Source organism: Camelina sativa, chromosome 13 (genome assembly GCF_030686135.1).
Source record: "Camelina sativa cultivar CO46 ecotype springtype chromosome 13, ASM3068613v1".
NCBI classification, from domain to species: domain Eukaryota; kingdom Viridiplantae; phylum Streptophyta; class Magnoliopsida; order Brassicales; family Brassicaceae; genus Camelina; species Camelina sativa.
In genome coordinates, this window is record NC_141892.1 from 20,635,820 (window position 1) to 20,654,995 (window position 19,176).

General features: G+C 37.2%; 1 protein-coding gene and 4 pseudogenes across 2 annotated transcripts in view; 2 read left to right on the forward strand and 3 right to left on the reverse strand.

The window, feature by feature from the left end:
• Nucleotides 1–194: 194 nt before the first annotated feature.
• Nucleotides 195–1,432, reverse strand: LOC147929774 (N6-adenosine-methyltransferase non-catalytic subunit MTB pseudogene; annotated as a pseudogene).
• A 1,561-nt stretch (nucleotides 1,433–2,993) lies between these two features.
• Nucleotides 2,994–5,046, forward strand: LOC147929775 (uncharacterized; annotated as a pseudogene).
• Nucleotides 5,047–5,285: 239 nt separating this feature from the next.
• On the reverse strand, nucleotides 5,286–7,452 carry LOC147929776 (putative defensin-like protein 142). Its single transcript, XM_087480110.1, has 3 exons — nucleotides 7,319–7,452; nucleotides 5,745–6,822; nucleotides 5,286–5,654 (listed from the first exon to the last, which is right to left on the reverse strand). The coding sequence occupies exons 1-2, from the start codon at nucleotides 7,377–7,379 to the stop codon at nucleotides 6,635–6,637; spliced, it is 249 nt and encodes an 82-aa protein (XP_087336236.1). The 5' UTR covers nucleotides 7,380–7,452; the 3' UTR covers nucleotides 5,286–5,654; nucleotides 5,745–6,634.
• A 1,011-nt stretch (nucleotides 7,453–8,463) lies between these two features.
• The window catches only part of LOC104773957 (N6-adenosine-methyltransferase non-catalytic subunit MTB pseudogene), a 73,593-nt pseudogene continuing 62,880 nt past the window's right edge, over nucleotides 8,464–19,176 (reverse strand). Inside the window, exon 2 of the transcript XR_015577377.1 lies at nucleotides 8,464–10,765. The product of XR_015577377.1 is annotated as a N6-adenosine-methyltransferase non-catalytic subunit MTB pseudogene (transcript). The remainder of the gene's footprint in view (nucleotides 10,766–19,176) is intronic.
• On the forward strand, nucleotides 12,101–14,411 carry LOC104773956 (uncharacterized; annotated as a pseudogene).

Consider the following 19,176-nt stretch of genomic DNA (forward strand, 5'->3'; position numbering starts at 1 on the left):
CCGACTACTTGGTGTGATTCCGATAGTCAAAATCCCGATCTCCTTGGTGCGAGTCTGAGAGATCCGATCTTTTTTGGTGCGAGGCTGAAAGATCAAACCGGTATATCAAGAGTCTTTCCGCAACTCTTGTGTGACCATTCATTCCACATCCTTATTCTTGAGGCTTCGTCGTCTTTAGAATCAAGGTGTCTCTATCAACCAACTCGAAGGTGCCGAATCCTTGGAAAGATCATATCACCAGGGGTTGCACCTCTCTGGTTTCTTGCTTTAGCCCCTGAGTAATCAGAACTGGTTTCACCAGCTTCATCTCTCGAATCCTCCCCATAAGTTCCAAACCCAAAAGTCTCACTTCTCTTTCTACTACCTTCCTGGTTGTAAACCCACTCTTCATCATTATTCGTAGGCCTTTTAGGAGGCTGCTGACCCAATTCAGTCGTACGAGCAAAGTTGGGACCTGATTATGCTCTGACATAATCAAGTGGCTTGGTTTGTATCTCAATTACGTCATAATTCTCATTTGAAACGCCACCACTTGACAAAGCTTTAACTGCTTCACCCCTGTTTCCATCTTTCCTGCCACCCAAACGACCATGAGACCTCTCGCCTTCACTCCTTTCACGTCCTTGCCTTGGGAACTCCCGTTCCCTGCCACGATCATAAAGCAAGTCCCCATCTTTCTGATCTTTATCACTAATACTAGAATGTCTTCTCTTCCAAGTATCCTTTGAGCCTTCTTGATCCCTATCCCTATCAGACCAGCCATCATCCCTACCTCTCGATCTCTCATCTTTCTGACCATATTTCTCTTTTTCGTAGTCTGCATCCGAATGTTCAGATTCTTGATGACGCTTCCCACTTCTGCTGGTGTTTAAGACCTGTTAGATCGACCCACTTCTCTCACTGTCTCAGAACCATCCTTACCACTCGTTTTCTTGAGAGGACTACCCCTATCATCATCTTTCACACCTCGACTCTTACTCTTATCCTCTCTACTACTAGCCTTTAAACTCCTATCAGACTTCGAATGACTCCTACCCTCACCATGTTCATTACTAACAAAACCTTTCTCTCCACCACTACTATCATGTCTAGAATCAGAAAGCTTACTACTTTTATAATCACCATCATTAACAGGAACAGCAGCTTCATCCCATCTCTTCCTCTTACTCGAATCAGAAGAAGACCCATGAGTTCGTTCTCTCCCGTCTCTCTCTCTCTTATCAGAACCCTTGGAATCACGATCTTGATGCTCTGCATCAACCAGAGACTTGTTATCTTCTTTGCTTTTACTCCCACCGCTTCGAGAACTCTCAAAGTCCGATGCTTTAAGACTCATCCTTCTCTTCTCACTTCTCTCCCCACCTTCTTGCTCTCCATCTTCATACCAAGTGCTCAGCTTCTCCAACGAACTCTCTTCTTGTTTCTTCTTCATTTGATTTTAGTCTGTGTTGCGAAAAAACTGCCCTACAAAACCCTAACCCAACGAAATTAGGGTTTCAACAACACCCACGATTAATTCCACATTCGACGCAACGGTTCGGTCTCCATAAACTGAGTATCCTTGCTTAAAACATCACCTACAGAGTTCAGATTTTTTGAATCTAAATAGTTTCCAGGTTCCTGATGAAAATTTTGACTTCAGATATGGAATTAAGCGAAGAAGATCGGAGTATGATGTGTCAGGAAGAAGAGTGAGTTTGAGGGAGAGAAGAGAAAAGAACACTGCGAAGTGCGAGGAACACGATCGACATACACAAAGTCAAATAGATTGGGCCAAGCCCATTTACATTGTCCAATCCACGTAGTGTCTAAACTTGTGTTACAAAAAAAAAATGATTATCAATTTGTTAGACGGCTGGATATCTAATTAAAAAAATACACAAAACCATCATAATTAGGGAAAATACGATGAAGGTTGAGTCTAGTAAGAAAAAGTTTTAAAATCAAACTATCAAGACAATTTGTGTGATTGTTGTTAAACGCTTACAACAGTAACTATCCACAAATGCTATGTTATACGCAGTGTTCAAGAAAACGCTAGGCGGTATCTGGGCGGTGACCCAGCACCTAGCGCCTAGAACGCTTAGTCGGGGCGTAGACGGTTTTTAGGCGGTTTAGGCGTTTACAATATAAAACATTATATATATATATATATATATATATAATTATACAAAAATATATGTTATAAAATTAAAATAATTTATAAATTATAAACAAAAGTAAGAAAATACATTTATTTAAGTTATATTAACAACATATAAATGTTTATAATTACGTATATATAGATATAAAACATAATAATTTAAATATATGTAATTTAAAAATCAAAAATAAATATTAAAATAAAATTTATGTAAGTTATATTAAGCGGTTTAGGCGGTCATCTAGGCGTCTGGTTATACGGCGCAGAAATATACTAAAAGCTAAAGTAAAGTTGCTAAAGTAAGACATCAAACAAATATTTCATCGGTTTCAACATATAAGATGTTTTAAGTAAAAGCACGCAGATTAAGAAAGAATCATTTAAAAAAAAAATCAACCAATTATAAACAAGACTGCATAATAAAAAATATTAAACTAATGTAGAAGTAACATAGAAACTTGAAAACATCAATATTATGAAACAAAAAAACTTCTCAAAAACATCCTATATTATAAAACATATACAGATTTGAACTGGTGACCATAAAGCTACAATCGTGTCCCCCCAATTTGTAAGTTTCAGTCCAGTATCCCCCTAAATTTAAAGTTCGAAACCTCTGTCCACACATTATGCTAATATCGTGGTTTATCATTGGTTTACTGTTCCAGGAAATACATTAACCGCATGCCAACAAAATTAAACCGGATTAACCCAGAAATTAACCCAAATCGACCCGATTCAACCCGTTAAACAATACCCATTTATCCTAAAATCCCCAAAACATAAAAATCCCCAAATCCCCAAATCCCCAAATCGAAGAACCCTAGAAAGGAAAAAAATCTCAATTTCCATGGATTCAAATGAGCTGGAGACGAATGCGATAGTCGTTCATGACGAGGCTACTGGGTCTGTTTTGTCAGAGGAAGGAGGAGAAGGTCTGATCCAAGACGATGAACCCGACGATGAAGATCCAAGAGAGCGAGACGCGTTTGACATCGATAAAGCCGTAGTGGAGTTTATAGACGAACCATCGATCGTTCATGATGAGTATCCGGACAGTTCAAGTGATGAAGATGATGAAGCTCGTCGAGTGATAAAGCGGAACAACATCAGAAAAGTCGATGGGACTTTGTACTATCACCAAATATTCTTCAACGCCATTGCATTTAAGGAAGCTGTAGTCGGCCATGCTCTGAAGACTGGATGCAACATCGCACAATACATGTATGATAAAACCAAGATTGGATTTAAATGTGCTGGAGATGGATGTATTTGGCGCATATATTGTGCAATCACTAAGAAATGTAGGAGGTGGAGGGTGAATAAGTACATTGATAAGCATACATGTAATCCAAATGGAGATTGTGAGATGTTGAAGGTTCCTGTTATCTCTAGGTTGTTTCTAGATCAAATTAGAGAAGAACCTGAGTATTTCATGCCAATATAGATAGAACAAATCATTAAAGCGAAATGGAAGATCACTGTATCCAGGCCTCAATGTCAAGCTGCAAGGAATAAAGCTTTGAGATGGATTGAGAAAGAGTATGATGAACAGTTTGCAATGCTCCAAGATTACGCGTCTGAGATACGAGAATCAAACCAAGATTCAACTGTTGAAGTTGACACTGTGACTAACGATGCAGGAGAAGAGGTATTCAACAGTTTCTATGTCTGCTTTGATGTGCTCAAGAGAACATGGAAAGATTCTTGTAGGCCACTAATAGGTTTAGATGGAACCTTTATAAAAGGTCAGTTGTTGGTTGCTTTAGGTAGAGATTCAAATAATGCTATCTACCCAATAGCATGGGGGTGTGTACAAGTAGAAAACATAGTAAATTGGTTGTGGTTTGTGAGGAAGATTAAGGCTGATTTGGGACTAATGGATGGTGATGGTTATATCATAGTCTCTGATCGCCAAAAGGTAATAAACATTCTGATTTTGGGTTCATTGGTAATGTGTTGTATTTATTCAGTTATTAACCTCTTGCTTTTTTTTCAGGGACTTATCCGAGCTGTTGAGTTAGAGCTACCAAAAGTTGAGCATAGAATGTGTGTCCGACACATTTATGGCAACTTGAAGAGAAACCATGGGAAAGATAAAGAGATGAAGAAGTATGTCTGGGATATTGCATGGAGCTACAATGAGAAGGATTTTGAAGCAAACATGATCAAGCTTAAAAACTACAGTGAGATTGTCTGGCGTGATGTTGTAAAGTCGAAACCAAGAAATTGGTGCAGGGCGTTCTACAAGCAAGGAAACTTCTGTGAAGATGTTAAGAAGGAGCACAAACGACAGTTACGAAGCTACACTTAGTGGAATTTCTCATCGGGTAAGCTTGACTGAGAGGACTTGCACTTGTCAAAAATGGAAAATCTGTGGCATTCCTTGTGAGCATGCTTATGGAGTCATTATTGATAGGAAGTTTGAGGTTGAAGACTATGTGTGTTTCTGGTTTCGGACACCTATGTGGAGGAGGAACTACACAGAAGGCCTTGTTCCACAAAGAGGACCTGCTTATTGGCCATCTACCAACCTCCCTATTGTGCATAGACCACCATCACCCCCGCAGCCTGGGAGGAAGAAAGGAAAGGAGAGTAAGAAGGACAAAAAGAGGAAAAAAAAGGACCAAATGAGTCTCCTTCGAAAAAAGCACCTTAAAAGTTGAAAAGGATAATGCATTGTGGTATGTGTGGTGAAGCTGGTCACAATTCTAGGTTTCACTCGAAGAAGAAGTCTTCTAAACAGGTTAGTGAGTGAAGTTTTCAATCTACCTTGTGTTAAATAGTACGTGAAACTGACCTTTATTTTGCTTCATCTTGTGTCTTAGACATTTGAACTTACTCAAGGCACTCAAGGCACTCAAGTGGAACCGTCTCAAGGAGTTGTGATGTCTCAAGGATGATCTAGCAAGGATGAAGGATTAGGAAGTGTTAGATGGTCGGGTTTTTGTTTTCCAATCTGATTAGGATAATTAATGTAATGGTCTCTGTTTTAGGATGTTTAACTCCGCTTATGTATTGGTTTTGAACCATGGATGCATTTTTAGGATGTTTAATTCGGCTTATGTATTGGTTTTGAACCATTTGTGCCAATGTCTCTGTTTTTTGTTATTTTGGTATCTCCTTTCTCATTAGACAACAAAGAGGACACAACAAGAAGAACATAACACTAACAACAACAACACAATACATAACAAACCCAACAACTAAAAGCCCATACATAACAAAACCAACAACTACAAGCCAATCAAACTATCAGTTTGCTCAAACCAATCATGTTCATACAACCTACAATTACAACAATCATTATTTTCTTCAGACTTGATTTGGTTTCCAACAGTTCTTCTTCTACCCTCTCAAAAATCTCTTTCTCTAGCTTCATTTGCATCTTCTAAAAAACAATCTTTTGGTGATCCATAGTCTCTGTTGTAATCTGGGACACTGTTTGTTCAAGTACAGCCGTTCTGACAGCCAATCTCTCAATCTCATCCAACAATGCTTCGTCAACCCACTTGAAATTGTGGTTATCATCAATGAGTTACAAAGCACAGAGAATTAGAGTGAAATTTGTCCAAAACAATCCAAAAATCAAACACATTACCTTATGTGATGCAGCATAACCACACCGATAGTAACAGCGGTATGGATTGCCAGCGAATTTTGAAATCAAAGCCACGATACTAGCTCCACACCTACAAGTCTTCGGTACACCCACAACTCTTCTTCTCTGTTGGACATTGGATGTTGCACTCGTAGCTCCAGATGAATTGCTCATATCCAAGCTCAGCTGTTGAAAATAGAAATCTAAAATATCGATGAAGAGAGCAAAATTAAAACTAGGGTTCTAAATTTTTTAATTTAGGGATTCTTCACACTAGGTATATATTTCGGGTGGTGATATCGGGTCTCAATTCGGTTTACTGTATTCGGTTTTTGGTTTCGCATTGGTTTTGTTTCATAAACCGCGTAAACCAATAATAAACCACAATTTTAGCATAATGTGTGGATAGAAGTTTCGAACTTTAAATTTGGGGAGATACTGGACTGAAACTTACAAATTGGGGGGACAGAGATCGACGTTTAAACACTGGGTGGATGTGGTGCTATATGAAAGTTTCTGGGGGGATACAGATCGTTTTTCCTATATTCACTAGGTAAGTTTAGAAAAGGTGTATGGGAAGGGTGCCCTACACCTTTCTCAGCCCCTGATCAGAACAAGAAGATCCAACAAATATTTTATTACTTTATTTTAATAATTAGTAATATAAGTTTTATTATGGATAAACAAAATTAAGGAATTTCGCTGGCGACGCCACACAGATCCATCCCAAAAATTTAGTAGGCTGCAAACTAAAAATAAAAAGGCTGCTTTTTTATATTTTGAAGGTTTGAACTCAAAAAATTTCTAAAAAATTTGCTTCAATTTAACAAAGAAGGCCAAATTTTGAATATAAAATTAAGGACCACTTGCTGTTGGTTCACCAGATTGTCCTACGGGCCGGCTCTGGTGCCACATAGTTGACAGAGGCACTGGGTAGCATTCGTTGGTAGCCAACACCGACCAACAATTGTTTTTGGCCATTTTTTCTTACACAAACGACCACAATCTTTTTTAACACATTTTCCAGGTTTTTTAGGTAAAAACCTATTACATGTAGTTAGCTTTTCTTGTACAGTTCCTGTTATTTTCATATATGAAAAATTACAAAATCATAAGTTTTCGTGAAGAAAATGGTAAAAATTAGATTTTTTTCTATTGAGTGTAAGTAAAGGTATTGACATAACAAATACTTTTTCAAAAAAAAAAAAAAATCAGTGATTGTTCTAGACAAAACCACAAAACATTTTACTAAGAAGAATTATACTGAGGTGATTTTAAAATATTATATAAATTTAATTTTTAACTATAAAATACTAAATTATTGAAAGAAAAAGTGTAATATACTAATATATCAAGTTGCAGTTCCAATTTTTAGGTCTATAACAATTTTTCTTTATAAAAAGAGTTAGACCCAATATTATGGAATTCAAAGGTGAACAAATAGTTATGCTACAAAATATATATACCATAGTTGAATCGATATCTTGAAGAAATAATATGGTTTTCAAAATTATAACTTTTAAAACGGCTATATGTAATAATCTGTTAAAATGTTTCCAAACAAAAATACATACCTATCACAAGAACAGTGAAGATAAATAGAACTGTAAAAGTAAGTAAAAATAATTTCTTCATCTTAAATGATAAAAACAAATTGATTGTGTTTAGAAAGTAAATTAATAAACAGAAAGAAAAAAGTTTACATAAATAGAAGAATTGCATGTATCCCATATTCTATTTTAAGCTATATATATACCTTCCTAAATTCAGATTTAGAAGGATGTGGTGTTAATTATTTTCGGAGTTTTTGCTAATCTGATATTTTATACAGTTAAGCCTTAAGACTCGTTCAGCTTCTATGTAGAGGGTCAGCTAGCTTTCTCACTTCTTCTTCTACCACTCCTCAGTAAGACAGTATCCACAATCATAAAATAATTTGTTTTACTTACTAAAAATAAATAAATAATTAATTATTATTATATATTACTACAAATAACATAAATGAGTTGTGATATCACGTTTTTGGCGGAAAAGTAATAACATAAATGAGTTGTGATATCACGTTTTTGGCGGAAAATGGTTGTGTTTTTGGCAAAAAAAACTGTGGAATTATGTTTTTGGCAAAACAGATACAAAATCACGTTTTTTGCCGAAAATATTAAATTATGTTTTTGGCGGGAAAATGGGAAATTATTTTTTGATGGAAAAACATAGAGTCATGTTTTTATCGGAAAAATTATGTAATTACGATTTGGCAGGAAAAATAAGGACATGCGTTTTTTAGGGAAAATACAGAATCATCTTTTGACAAACAAAAATGGAATCATGTTTTACGAGAAAATTACAAAATTACAATTTTGGCCAGAAAATACAAACCCGTAATTTTGAGGGAAAAAACTATCTGATGGTTTTAATAGTTAAACCATGTTTTGTGGCAAAGCAGTTTTATCTTGAACTCTTTCTTCGGTACTCGACTATTGGGGAGCTGATGATTCATCATCTTTAGTGCAAGTTAGGTCTCTAAAAACACATTGAATCCTTGTATTTGAGTGTGACAAAATTATCGTTTTGCGGCCCATGATTCGGTCTTGGTCAGCCTCCCATCATTTCTTGTAGCCTTTCTTCTTAGTGGATCTCACTATCTCTATGGTTTCAGTACTATATGTTCAGTATCACTATTTCCTCTACCTATTACTCAAGATGAAAAATGATATCTGCACTAGTAGATCTAGTGCTAAGCAAAGTGTAGTACAAAAAAAATATCCCAAGAGAATGTGTAAAGAATAGTCACCTCAATCTTGAGATTGATAATGTCTTCAAATGTCCAATACTCCATACTATCAGAAACACCAGGAGCTCTATGGACATATTCCTCCCACGGTGGGTCAACAAGAATAACATCAAACTTTGTTCCAAATAACTCGGGAGATAACTCAACTTCATGCAAGTCGCCTTTAAAATACATTGGTGCAGAAGCTGAGTTAGATACAATCTCATCCTTCTTCTGTATGAGCTCTCTCAGCTTGGGGTAGTCTTCCACATTGGTAAGCTCCAGCTCTCGGATGAAATTCTGGGGACGCATTCCAGTATCCACAAAGTTCTGGGAATAGTCATTTTGCTCTCCCCTAGAAGGAGCTTTACCAGGAGGTCCACCACCTCGAGGAGGAACCCAACCCCCTGAATTTTTATCAGATGGCATTCCACGTCCCATTTGTCAAGAAACATTAAATGCAGGCCCAGAGAAGTTAGGTGGCCCTCCTCTGTCAGAACCTGGTGGATTAAAGAACATATTCGGGTTTGGTGGAGTGCCAATTGAAGGAAATCTTGGGCCTGATGGTCCAGGAGGAAGAGGCGAGAGAGCAGGAGGAACAGGTAACATACTGCCATCAACTCCTCGGGCCCCAGGCCAGACAAGAGTCGGGGCAAATGAAGGCATGAAGACAGGGGTAACAGGACCGCTTGGAATTGGTGAGATACCAGGAGTAAGAGAATCAATAGGGCTGGGTGGTGGCATTCCAAGATTCGCAAATGGTGATGCCATGATAGGCATTGTAATGGCACCTTGTTGGTTCTCTCTGCCACCAGCAGGTCTTCCTTTCCGACCCCTTGAGGGTCTGTTCCCTCTCATGCCTTGTGGAGCCTGCGGACTTCTATTAGGGGTTTGCATAGAATGAGTTCGACCAGGGGTTGCACCTCTCTGGTTTCTTGCTTTAGCCCCTGAGTAATCAGAACTTGCTTCACCAGCTTCATCTCTCGAATCCTCCCCATAAGTTCCAAACCCAAAAGTCTCACTTCTCTGTCTACTACCTTCCTGGTTGTAAACCCACTCTTCATCATTATTCGTAGGCCTTTTAGGAGGCTGCTGACCCGATTCAGTCGTACGAGCAAAGTTGGGACCTGATTCTGCTCTGACATAATCAAGTGGCTTGGTTTGTATCTCAATTACATCATAATTCTCGTTTGAAACGCCACCACTTGACAAAGCTTTAACTCCTTCACCCCTGTTTCCATCTTTCCTGCCACCCAAACGACCATGAGACCTCTCGCCTTCACTCCTTTCACGTCCTTGCCTTGGGAACTCCCGTTCCCTGCCACGATCATAAAGCAAGTCCCCATCTTTCTGATCTTTATCACTAATACTAGAATGTCTTCTTTTCCAAGTATCCTTTGAGCCTTCTTGATCCCAATCCCTATCAGACCATCCATCATCCCTACCTTTGGATCTCTCATCTTTCCGACCATATTTCTCTTTTTCGTAGTCTGCATCCGAATGTTCAGATTCTTGATGACGCTTCCCACTTCTGTCTGGTGTCTTAGAGCTGTTAGATCGACCCACTTCTCTCACTGTCTCAGAACCATCCTTACCACTCGTTTTCTTGAGAGGACTACCCCTATCATCATCCTTCACACCTCGACTCTTACTCTTATCCTCTCTACTACTAGCCTTCAAACTCCTATCAGACTTCGAATGACTCCTACCCTCACCATGTTCATTACTAACAAAACCTTTCTCTCCACCACTACTATCATGTCTAGAATCAGAAAGCTTACTACTTTTATAATCACCATCATTAACAGGAACAGCAGCTTCATCCCATCTCTTCCTCTTACTCGAATCAGAAGAAGACCCATGAGTTCGTTCTCTCCCGTCTCTCTCTCTCTTATCAGAACCCTTGGAATCACGATCTTGATGCTCTGCATCAACCAGAGACTTGTTATCTTCTTTGCTTTTACTCTCACCTCTTCGAGAACTCTCAAAGTCCGATGCTTTAAGACTCATCCTTCTCTTCTCACTTCTCTCCCCACCTTCTTGCTCTCCATCTTCATACCAAGTGCTCAGCTTCTCCAACGAACTCTCTTCTTGTTTCTTCTTCATTTGATTTTAGTCTGTGTTGCGAAAAAACTGCGCTACAAAACCCTAACCCAACGAAATTAGGGTTTCAACAACACCCACGATTAATTCCACATTCGACGCAACGGTTCGGTCTCCATAAACTGAGTATCCTTGCTTAAAACATCACCTACAGAGTTCAGATTTTTTGAATCTAAATCGTTTCCAGGTTCCTGATGAAAATTTTGACTTCAGATATGGAATTAAGCGAAGAAGATCGGAGTATGATGTGTCAGGAAGAAGAGTGAGTTTGAGGGAGAGAAGAGGAAAGAACACTGCGAAGTGCGAGGAACACGATCGACATACACAAAGTCAAATAGATTGGGCCAAGCCCATTTACATGTAGTGTCTAAACTTGTGTTACAAAAAAATGATTATCAATTTGTTAGACGGCTGGATATCTAATTAAAAAAATACACAAAACCATCATAATTAGGGAAAATACCATGAAGATTGAGTCTAGTAAGAAAAAGTTTTAAAATCAAACTATCAAGACAATTTGTGTGATTGTTGTTAAACACTTACAACAGTAACTATCCACAAATGTTATGTTATACGCAGTGTTCAAGAAAACGCTAGGCGGTATCTGGGGCGGTGACCCAGCACCTAGCGCCTAGAACGCTTAGTCGGGGCGTAGAAAGTTTTTAGGCGGTTTAGGCGTTTAGAACATAAAACATTATATATATATATATATAATTATACAAAAATATATGTTATAAAACTAAAAAAATTTATAAATTATAAACAACAGCATGAAAATGCATTTATTTAAGTTATATTAACAACATATAAATGTTTATAATTACATATATATAGATATAAAACATAATAATTTAAATATATGTAATTTAAAAATCAAAAATAAATAGTAAAATAAAATTTATGTAAGTTATATTAAGCGGTTTAGGCGGTCATCTAGGCGTCTGGTTATACGGCGCAGGAATATACTAAAAGCTAAAGTAAAGTTGCTAAAGTAAGACATCAAACAAATATTTCATCGGTTTCAACATATAAGATGTTTTAAGTAAAAGCACGCAGATTAAGAAATAATCATTTTTAAAAAAATCAACCAATTATAAACAAGACTGCATAATAAAAAATATTAAACTAATGTAAAAGTAACATAGAAACTTGAAAACATCAATATTATGAAACAAAAAAACTTCTCAAAAACATCCTATATTATAAAACATATACAGATTTGAACTGGTGACCATAAAGCTACATATGGTTTCATATACCTACTAAACTACAGATACTATTTGGTTATATTCACGGAAAAACGATCTGTATCCCCCCATAAACTTTCATATTGCACCACATCCACCCAGTTTTTAAACGTCGATCTCTGTCCCCCCCAATTTGTAAGTTTCAGTCCAGTATCCCCCCAAATTTAAAGTTCGAAACTTCTGTCCACACATTATGCTAAAATCGTGGTTTATCATTGGTTAACTGTTCCAGGAAATACATTAACCGCATGCCAACAAAATGAAACCGGATTAACCCAGAAATTAACCCAAATCGACCCGATTCAACCCGTTAAACAATACCCATTTATCCTAAAATCCCCAAAACATAAAAATCCCCAAATCCCCAAATCGAAGAACCCTAGAAAGGAAAAAATCTCAATTTCCATGGATTCGAATGAGCTGGAGACGAATGCGATAGTCGTTCATGACGCGGCTACTGGTTCTGTTCCAAGACGATGAACCCGACGATGAAGATCCAAGAGAGCGAGACGCGTTTGACATCGAGAAAGCCGTAGTGGAGTTTATAGACGAACCATCGATAGTTCATGATGAGTATCCGGACAGTTCAAGTGATGAAAATGATGAAGCTCGTCGAGTGAGAAAGCGGAACAACATCAGAAAAGTCGATGGGACTTTGTACTATCACCAAATATTCTTCAACGCCATTGCATTTAAGGAAGCTGTACTCGGCCATGCTCTGAAGACTGGATGCAACATCGCACAGTACATGTATGATAAAACCAAGATTGGATTTAGATGTGCTGGAGATGAATGTATTTGGCGCATATATTGTGCAATCACTAAGAAATGTAGGAGGTGGAGGGTGAATAAGTACATTGATAAGCATACATGTAATCCGAATGGAGATTGTGAGATGTTGAAGGTTCTTGTTATCTCTAGGTTGTTTCTAGATCAAATTAGAGAAGAACCTGAGTATTTCATGCCAATATAGATAGAACAAACCATTAAAGCGAAATGGAAGATCACTGTATCCAGGCCTCAATGTCAAGCTGCAAGGAATAAAGCTTTGAGATGGATTAAGAAAGAGTATGATGAGCAGTTTGCAAGGCTCCAAGATTACGCGTCTGAGATACGAGAATCAAACCAAGATTCAACTGTTGAAGTTGACACTGTGACTAACGATGCGGGAGAAGAGGTATTCAACAGTTTCTATGTCTGCTTTGATGTGCTCAAGAGAACATGGAAAGATTCTTGTAGGCCACTAATAGGTTTAGATGGAACCTTTATAAAAGGTAAAGTTAAAGGTCACTTTTTGGTTGCTTTAGGTAGAGATTCAGATAATGCTATCTACCCAATAGCATGGGGGTGTGTACAAGTAGAAAACATAGTAAATTGGTTGTGGTTTGTGAGGAAGATTAAGGCTGATTTGGGACTAATGGATGGTGATGGTTATATCATAGTCTCTGATCGCCAAAAGTTAATAAACATTCTGATTTTGGGTTCATTGGTAATGTGTTGTATTTATTCAGTTATTAACCTCTTGCTTTTTTTTCAGGGACTTATCCGAGCTGTTGAGTTAGAGCTACCAAAAGTTGAGCATAGAATGTGTGTCCGACACATTTATGGCAACTTGAAGAGAAACCATGGGAAAGATAAAGAGATGAAGAAGTATGTCTGGGATATTGCATGGAGCTACAATGAGAAGGATTTTGAAGCAAACATGATCAAGCTTAAAAACTACAGTGAGATTGTCTGGCGTGATGTTGTAAAGTCGAAACCAAGAAATTGGTGCAGGGCGTTCTACAAGCAAGGAAACTTCTGTGAAGATGTTGAGAATAACTTAGTCGAGTCATTCAACAACTCCATTTTGAAAGCCAGGAACAAAGCATTTGTGCCAATGCTTGAGACCATAAGGAGACTTGCGATGGTCAGGATTGCCAGGAGATCTGCCGAGTCTCATGATCACAATGGGAGATGCACGCCATATGTGTCTAAGTTCCTTGCCAAAGAATTTGAAAAAGCTTCCGAATGTCATATTAGAAGGAGCACAAACGATAGTTACGAAGCTACACTTAGTGGAATTTCTCATCGGGTAAGCTTGACTGAGAGGACTTGCACTTGTCAAAAATGGAAAATCTGTGGCATTCCTTGTGAGCATGATTATGGAGTCATTATTGATAGGAAGTTTGAGGTTGAAGACTATGTGTGTTTCTGGTTTCGGACACCTATGTGGAGGAGGAACTACACAGAAGGCCTTGTTCCACAAAGAGGACCTGCTTATTGGCCATCTACTAACTTCCCTAATGTGCATAGACTACCATCACCCCCGCAGCCTAGGAGGAAGAAAGGAAAGGAGAATAAGAAGGACAAAAAGAGGAAAAAAAGACCAAATGAGTCTCCTTCGAAAAAAACACCTAAAAAGTTGAAAAGGATAATGCATTGTGGTATGTGTGGTGAAGCTGGTCACAATTCTAGGTTTCACTCGAAGAAGAAGTCTTCTAAACAGGTTAGTGAGTGAAGTTTTCAATCTACCTTGTGTTAAATAGTATGTGAAACTGACCTTTATTTTGCTTCATCTTGTGTCTTAGACATTTGAACTTGCTCAAGGCACTCAAGGCACTCAAGTGGAACCGTCTCAAGGAGTTATGATGTCTCAAAGATGATCTAGCAAGGATGAAGGATTAGGAAGTGTTAGATGGTCGGGTTTTTGTTTTCCCATCTGATTAGGATAATTAATGTAATGGTCTCTGTTTTAGGATGTTTAACTCGGCTTATGTATTGGTTTTGAACCATGGATGCATTTTTAGGATTAATTAGGCTTATGTATTGGTTTTGAACCATTTGTGCCAATGTCTCTGTTTTTTGTTATTTTGGTATCTCCTTTCTCATTAGACAACAAAGAGGACACAACAAGAAGAACATAACACTAACAACAACAACACAATACATAACAAACCCAACAACTACAACCCATACATAACGAAACCAACAACTACAAGCCAATCAAACTATCAGTTTGCTCAAACTATGGGAAGGGTGTCCTACCCCTTTCTCAGGCCCTGATCAGAACAAGAAGATCCAACAAATATTTTATTACTTAATTTTAATGATTAGTAATTTAAGTTTTATTGTGGATAAACAAAATTAAGGAATTTGGCTGGCGACGCCACACAGATCCGTCCCAACAATTGTTTTTGGCCATTTTTTCTTACACAAATGATCACAATCTTCTTTAATACATTTTCCAGGTTTTTTAGGTAAAAGCCTATTACATGTAGTTAGCTTTTCTTGTACAGTTCCTGTTATTTTCATATATGAAACATTACAAAATCATAAGTTTTCGTGAAGAAAATGGTAAAAATTAGATTTTTTTTCTATTGAATGTAAGTAAAGGTATTGACATAACAAATACTTTTACAAAAAAAAAAATCAGTGATTGATCTAGCCAAAACCACAAACATTTTACTAAGAAGAATTATACTGAGGTGATTTTAAAATATTATATAAATTTAATTTTTAACTATAAAATACTAAATTATTGAAAGAAAAAGTGTAATATACTAATATATCAAGTTGCAATTCCAATTTTTAGGTCTATAACAATTTTTGTTTATAAAAAGAGTTAGACCCAATATTATGGAATTCAAAGGTGAACAAATAGTTATGCTACAAAATATATATACCATAGTTGAATCGATATCTTGAAAAAATAATATGGTTTTCAAAATTATAACTTTTAAAACGGCTATATGTAATAATCTGTTAAAATGTTTCCAAACAAAAATACATACCTATCGCAAGAACAATGAAGATAAATAGAACTGTAAACGTAAGTAAAAATAATTTCTTCATCTTAAATGATAAAAACAAATTGATTGTGTTTAGAAAGTAAATTAATAAACAGAAAGAAAAAAGTTTACATAAATATAAGAATTGCATGTATCCCATATTCTATTTTAAGCTATATATATACCTTCCTAAATTCAGATTTAGAAGGATGTGGTGTTAATTATTTTCGGAGTTCTTGCTAATCTGATATTTTATACAGTTAAGCCTTAAGACTCGTTCAGCTTCTATGTAGAGGGTCAGCTAGCTTTCTCACTTCTTCTTCTACCACTCCTCAGTAAGACAGTATCCACAATCATAAAATAATTTGTTTTACTTACTAAAAATAAATAAATAAATAATTATTATTATATATTACTACAAATAACATAAATGAGTTGTGATATCACGTTTTTGGCGGAAAAGTAATAACATAAATGAGTTGTGATATCACGTTTTTGGCGGAAAATGGTTGTGCTTTTGGCAAAAAAAAATGTGGAATTATGTTTTTGGCAAGAACAGATACAAAATCACGTTTTTTGCCGAAAATATTAAATTATGTTTTTGGCGGGAAAATTGGGAAATTATTTTTTGATGGAAAAACATAGAGTCATGTTTTTATCGGGAAAATTATGGAATTACGATTTGGCAGGAAAAATAAGGACAGGCGTTTTTTAGGGAAAATACAAAATCATCTTTTGACAAACAAAAATGGAATCATGTTTTGACGAGAAAATTACAAAATTACAATTTTGGCCAGAAAATACGAATCCGTAATTTTGAGGGAAAAAACTATCTGATGGTTTTAATAGTTAAACCATGTTTTGTGGCAAAGCAGTTTTATCTTGAACTCTTTCTTCGGTACTCGACTCTTGATGCCTCTTTCTTTGGGGAGCTGATGATTCATCATCTTTAGTGCAAGTTAGGTCTCTAAAAACACATTGAATCCTTGTATTTGAGTGTGACAAAATTATCGTTTTGCGGCCCATGATTTGGTCTTGGTCAGCCTCCCATCATTTCTTGTAGCCTTTCTTCTTAGTGGATCTCACTATCTCTATGGTTTCAGTACTATATGTTCAGTATCACTATTTCCTCTACCTATTACTCAAGATGAAAAATGATATCTGCACTAGTAGATCTAGTGCTAAGCAAAGTGTAGTACAAAAAATATATCCCAAGAGAATGTGTAAAGAATAGTCACCTCAATCTTGAGATTGATAATGTCTTCAAATGTCCAATACTCCATACTATTAGAAACACCAAGAGCTCTATGGACATATTCCTCCCACGGTGGGTCAACAAGAATAACATCAAACTTTGTTCCAAATAACTCGGGAGATAACTCAACTTCATGCAAGTCGCCTTTAAAATACATTGGTGCAGAAGCTGAGTTAGATACAATCTCATCCTTCTTCTGTATGAGCTCTCTCAGCTTGGGGTAGTCTTCCACATTGGTAACCTCCAGCTCTCGGATGAAATTCTGGGGACGCATTCCAGTATCCACAAAGTTCTGGGAATAGTCATTTTGCTCTCCCCTAGAAGGAGCTTTACCAGGAGGTCCACCACCTCGAGGAGGAACCCAACCCCCTGAATTTTTATCAGATGGCATTCCACGTCCCATTTGTCCAGAAACATTAAATGCAGGTCCAGAGAAGTTAAGTGTCCCTCCTCTGTCATAACCTGGTGGATTAATGAACATATTCGGGTTTGGTGGAGTGCCAATTGAAGGAAATCTTGGGCCTGATGAAGGAAATCTGTCACCAGCTTCATCTCTCGAATCCTCCCCATAAGTTCCAAACCCAAAAGTCTCACTTCTCTGTCTTCTTGTTGTGCTGCATCCTACAACAAGAAGAACATAACACTAACAACAACAACACAATACATAACAAACCCAACAACTACAAGCCCATACATAACAAAACCAACAACTACAAGCCAATCAAACTATCAGTTTGCTCAAACCAATCATGATCATACAACCTACAATTACAACAATCATTATTTTCTTCAGACTTGATTTGGTTTCCAACAGTTCTTCTTCTACCCTCTCAAAAATCTCTTTCTCTAGCTTCATTTGCATCTTCTAAAAAACGATCTTTTGGTGATCCATAGTCTCTGTTGTAATCTGGGACACTGTTTGTTCAAGTACAGCCGTTCTGACAGCCAATCTCTCAATCTCATCCAACAATGCTTCGTCAACCCACTTGAAATTGTGGTTATCATTAATGAGCTACAAAGCACAGAGAATTAGAGTGAAATTTGTCCAAAAAAATCCAAAAATCAAACACATTACCTTATGTGATGCAGCATAACCACACCGATAGTAACAGCGGTATGGATTGGCAGCGAATTTTGAAATCAAAGCCACGATACTAGCTCCACACCAACACGTCTTCGGTACACCCACAACTCTTCTTCTCTGTTGGACATTGGATGTTGCACTCGTAGCTCCAGATGAATTGCTCATATCCAAGCTCAGCTGTTGAAAATAGAAATCTAAAATATCGATGAAGAGAGCAAAATTAAAACTAGGGTTCTAAATTTTTTAATTTAGGGATTCTTCACACTGGGTATATATTTCGGGTTGTGAAATCGGGTCTCAATTCGGTTTACTGTATTCGGTTTTTGGTTTCGCATTGGTTTTGTTTCATAAACTGCGTAAACCAATAATAAACCACGATTTTAGCATAATGTGTGGATAGAAGTTTCGAACATTAAATTTGGGGAGATACTGGACTGAAACTTACAAATTGGGGGGGACAGAGATCGACGTTTAAAAACTGGGTGGATGTGGTGCTATATGAAAGTTTCTGGGGGGATACAGATCGTTTTTCCTATATTCACTAGGTAGGTTTAGAAAAGGTGTATGGGAAGGGTGCCCTACTGATGTGTCTGTATTTTATAGGATTTTAACCATAGTTTTGGTATTTGTTTTGAGTCTTTTATTGAGTCAAAGTGTGCTTTTAGAGTCTTTTTAGTGTTTTGTGAGTCTGCACAGGTTCTAAGCTACTTTGGAAGGAAACTGAGTGTTTTGGGGATGAAGACATACATCTGGAGCCAATTGGTTGAAGACTGATCGAGCTAGAAGGTAGATGGAATGAAAGCAGAAAAAAAAACGTTCCGGATCGACTGATTCTCGCGAGATCGACCAATCCCGCCCCCGACGCAATCTTTCCCTTTTCGTTTTAAACCGAGTTTTTAGAGATTTATTTTATTATTTAAGCACGGGGCTCGATCCCTAGAAAAAGAACTTTTACTCTAAGCCGTTTTTGAGCACTTGTAAGCCTGGGAGAAGATCTCTTATCCTTTCTAACCCTTTGGAGAAGAATTCTGAACCCTTTTTACTTCTTTGGCAATTCAAACATGTTCTCTTCATATTTGATTTGTGATTGTCTCTGTTCGATGTCTGAGTAGTCTTACTGTTGGGTTTCGGGTTTCAAAGGGGGTTTTATGATTAACTGATTTAGGTTGTTAGATTTGGGATTGATCTTTTGAGTTCTTCATC